Source organism: Tigriopus californicus, chromosome 1 (genome assembly GCF_007210705.1).
Source record: "Tigriopus californicus strain San Diego chromosome 1, Tcal_SD_v2.1, whole genome shotgun sequence".
Classification (NCBI taxonomy): domain Eukaryota; kingdom Metazoa; phylum Arthropoda; class Copepoda; order Harpacticoida; family Harpacticidae; genus Tigriopus; species Tigriopus californicus.
In genome coordinates this window covers 3926922-3931243 of record NC_081440.1, presented here as the reverse complement: position 1 = coordinate 3931243, position 4322 = coordinate 3926922, and the positions used below count along the sequence as shown (strand labels likewise).

Genomic DNA, 4322 nt, shown 5'->3' with positions numbered 1-4322 from the left:
GAGAGTGGTTTTTGAGCGTTTTATATAAGTTTAGCAACTAGTACTCACCATGGCAATTTCTTTATCGACATTTTCTGAACCAATGCTTCTTTTTGACTTTGGGTTGTCTAGGAGCAACTTCTTTAAGCCACCTTGAAGGGTGGCGACCTTTCGAAACAGTTTGGGTGAGTCACCATTTTTATCCACAGGGGAATCCAATTGGAAGTTGCTTTTGCCGTTGCCAGCTTCTTTCAGGCCAAGTTTCTTTCCGTCGAATGATTTGGGCAAGATCAAGATCACCACAAGCAACGCTCCCACCCTCTTCATGCTTCTTTTTGATAGAGAATTACACTAAAACCCATCAACTGGAGCTTGCATTCTATCGCCACTCGTTGCTACTCATTGAAATTTCGAACTGATCCAGAAAACCATCAAGCAGACATTGACGGTAAGTCTACTTTATAACATGTTTACTTGAGCAAAATCAAGTTTCTGGATGAGAGATATCACTCACTCCAACTGACCTAGTGAATCACGTCGAAAGTTATTAGGACCTTCCCACTCTCATTCTGTAACTCATGGGGTTGATGACGCGTCAAATGGAAAGCCCAAGGTACTACCAGATCCTGCAAACCAGTCTCTCAACCACTCATCACATTGGGAGAACCATGCTGAAGCCAAACTCAAAGAGACTTGTTTCCACTTTACCCACGCAAGTGGGCTCGAAATCTTGTGATGGAACTCGTTTTCATTTCACTTTCTTGGATGGCTGACAAGGGGTTTGAGTCGAATCCTAGTCAAAAGCTCCACGCACATGGGGAATGTACCCTTGACTGTCGAAAATCAAAAACGTCATGTAATCGTAAAACAAATAATAGTTATTTTCCTCCAAACGAAATGTTGTGAAAAATGATTTCCTAAATCCTTAAAGAACGGCAGGTTTCGATTGGCTTGGGCGAGTTTTGGTTAATTCAAATATATTGGTAACTACGACGATTTTTGTTTGCAGGGGATCAAGCTTTTACTTGAATTCACATTTAATGAACGCCACATATTAATCACAACAGGGGCGGAGACCAAGAAGCAAAACTGGTCCTTTTAGCCCACGTTTATGTTTCTCTTGGGTCATAAACAATCAACTCTCAAACTAGACAAAATTTCACCATGGGATCCAATTAGATGGTTTAGAGTGGAAGACAAAGGTGCTCTGGACAATTGACCCCAACGAGGTGATCAATCTGACACTCTCAGCAACGAACAAAAAGTAATGAATAATAAGATTTTATTCAAGAGACACGTTCTTTAAAATCTAAATTTCCTCTGGAAGCACCAAAACCTTTAAATCATTTCCCTGACATGCATGCCTAACAGGAAAATTCAGGTTTTGTTTGTGCTCTCATACGAAAATTGAGGCTGTAAGATTTTGTACCTGGATTAGGCACCGCGATGAAACGTACGTGAAAGAAAGAGCCCGTCGACTGCGCCGATGTAAAGGCCAGCTGTTAATCTTCGCCAATCGACGGTCATTCCGATTTTCATTCAACCGTTGTGGTTAAGAGGAATTCCCATTTGGTCTCGTTCATCGCTCTCTCCGGCCACCTCGAAGAATGGCGTCGACCGTTTCGAACTCTCGAGGATTGCGGTTCGAACACACCATGGATCCCGTGGTAATTTACCGGCGAAAGTGAATTCCTGAGAAAGTTCAGGTCAGCGTTATTCTCATGTCAGCGAGTGATCGCGGACCATTGAGCACTTTCGGTCTCGATTGAGTGGCTTGAGAAGGCCCAGGGATTAACGCCGGGAAATTCTTTTTTGTAATAGAAAAACTCCTCTCGGAGAAATTCAGAGCCATTGGGTTTATAGCCTCTAAGTGAACAACAAGCTCACTGAGTGTCATACAGTGTGCAGTTCGGTTCATGGCACCATGTTGGGGTGAGCAGTTGAAACCAATCTTGGATTTAGCAAAACCTGCATCATTTTAACTTTGCTTTTGGAGGATTTTAGGACTTGCATTTTCGAAATTAGGTCCATGACCTAAAATTTCAGAAAATGTCTTTGCGCAGCAAATTCAGAGGCGGTCTTGGAGATTTTCAAATGCTTCTGAGCTATATAATGTGCCGAGAATGAATTGCAATATGCAAAATTATTGTCAGCTTAGAAGATGTTATTTAGTAAATAAGGGATAATATTACATCAATTGCTCTTATGATTTTATGTGGTTGGCAAAAACAGAGATTTCAATTTTGGTCGAAAGCAGTCGAAGGTGTTTGGTTAGGGAACAGCCCTGCATTAGATGAACAAATTTAGTGCGATTCGTGATCAATGTGAATTGGCTTAAAATCTTTTACGATGCAAATGAATGTTTAAAGAATATGAGTAGACATTCAAAATGTGCCAGACACAACGCAAAAAATGATGAGAAATGTTGTTTAAAGGAAAATTAATCAGACAACAAATTGTTAGAGTGTACATTTTCCCTAAAGAACGTATTAACATCCGAAAACAATTCACTTTTTTGCTTGAAAAGCTATGGTGGTTGCCAGCTTGCTCAAAGAATGATTGTACTCGTTGGTAATCTCGGCGGTTTCACTAAGCTTTTTGCTCTCTTGCAGAAAATTAAACCTTCCTTGGATTGACCATATCCCAACTTTGAAAGAACTGATGCACGATATCTCTAAGGTCTCTAAGACCTATGGAAAATCGAATCTTGAATTTCATCGAAGCATAAGGGATAGTGCCCCTCAATATCCTGTCGGCCTCGATGAAAATTCAAGGGATCTTTATCTCAAGCCTAGTTCATTACCAAGTTTGCAAGCTCAATCGCAATATCAACACGATTCAATTGAACACCCAGTGGATTCTTACGGTGCTCCGTACAGAGATTCTTATGCAGCACCCTCAGACCCGTACACGACCTACTCGGAGCCCATTTACTATGAAGAGCATCATGAGGTTAACAACTTGAAAACCAAGTTGAAGCATTTTCTACCGGTAAGACATTAGTCGTTGTACAATTTTCCAATGAATAGCCTTTTACTTTGTCCGTTAACAGTGGGTCTTGCTCGCCATTGGTGTTTTGGGAGCTTTGCTTTTACTTGGACTTCTCGCTCCATCTATTCGACAAAGACTCCATGAAATCAAAGAGGAACCACAACACCACGAGAAACATTATGATCCCCATCACCCTGGTCAACATCACAACTTTGCCTTTGGCCCCCCTGGGCCCCCAGGTTCCCCGGGGCCAACTGGCCCAGCTGGACTTCCAGGCAACACAGGCTCACCAGGTATTCCGGGGATACCTGGACGAGTTGGGTCCTCTGGGTCACCCGGTACCCCTGGAATTAATGGACTCTCTGGTGCCAGCGGCAACCCTGGTATTGCTGGAGCCGCTGGCACGCCTGGGTCTGCGGGAGGTAGTGGAACACCTGGAATACCTGGTGCAGCTGGTGCTGCTGGCGTAGGAGGCCTGGGTGGTCCAGTAGGCCCCGCCGGAGTTGCAGGAAGTCCTGGACCCGCGGGTCCAGGTGGCCCTGCTGGTATTCCAGGAACACCTGGGGCAGACGGAGGGGCTGGAGTTGCCGGTTCTTCGGGAAGCCCTGGTTCGCCTGGTAATCCTGGTCAACCAGGACCTGTTGGTCCACAGGGTGTCAGTGGTACAGCTGGAGCACCGGGTGGGCCTGGAGCACCGGGTCCAGCTGGAAAATAAATTTGAAGAACATACGATACTAGGTTTCCCAATTGTACACTTTGCATTCCAGGCAACTGTTGTCATCGTGGAATTTGTGTTATATATTTTGTTGATATCACGATTAAATGCATATGAAGTATTAATATAATTTTGATTTTCTACAAAAAACAAGAAAAGTGAAGGCTCATGTAAAAGAGTAAAAGCAATTGAACTAATGTGATTTTGTCGGCTAGTGTTGGAGTATTGAATGAAGTCCAACCAGGGAAGTTAGTTGTTATAAGTTTCATACAATTGGTATTTTCATATGATACCAACAATCAGAATTCAAGGGGCGCGTTTGTCAAATGAAATTACGGCCAAAACTGTGTTTACTGAATGTTAACCCACAATCCGCGATAATTAATCTTCATTATTCATACTTACTAAAACTACCTGGCACCAGACAAAATCCAATCATATCTTTATCTTTTCGTACAATTTTTTCTTCATTGTAGTGGTATTGCCATCCCTCCTTTACCACTTCAATACAAGGGATTCGTCAGTCCGATCCGTTTTTAGACTTTAGTTTTGCATTCACTCACTTGATCGCATTTGCATTTTAGAACGGTTTCACAATGCATCATCAGTTTTCTCCCGAAATAGGTCACTCAATCTG

At 42.9% G+C, this 4322-nt stretch overlaps 2 protein-coding genes across 2 annotated transcripts in view; one reads left to right on the top strand and one right to left on the bottom strand.

Moving 5' to 3' along the window:
* The window catches only part of LOC131889695 (collagen alpha-1(I) chain-like), a 7650-nt gene extending 7126 nt beyond the window's left edge, over positions 1–524 (bottom strand). Inside the window, 1 exon segment of the mRNA XM_059238859.1 lies at positions 49–524. Within this exon segment, the coding sequence (XP_059094842.1) occupies positions 49–306 (258 nt within the window). The 5' untranslated portion in view covers positions 307–524.
* Positions 525–1776: 1252 nt separating this feature from the next.
* On the top strand, positions 1777–3804 carry LOC131881864 (collagen alpha-1(III) chain-like). Its single transcript, XM_059228853.1, has 3 exons — positions 1777–1911; positions 2592–2970; positions 3032–3804. Exons 1-3 carry the CDS (start codon positions 1904–1906, stop codon positions 3683–3685), a joined length of 1041 nt encoding a protein of 346 aa, XP_059084836.1. The 5' UTR covers positions 1777–1903; the 3' UTR covers positions 3686–3804.
* Positions 3805–4322: the final 518 nt, after the last annotated feature.

What these genes read in the sequence shown, in the direction of transcription:
- LOC131881864 (XM_059228853.1), top strand. An exon ending in AGTTGAAGCATTTTCTACCG is followed by an intron (nt 2,971 to 3,031) that starts GTAAGACATTAG and finishes GTCCGTTAACAG; the next exon opens with TGGGTCTTGCTCGCCATTGG.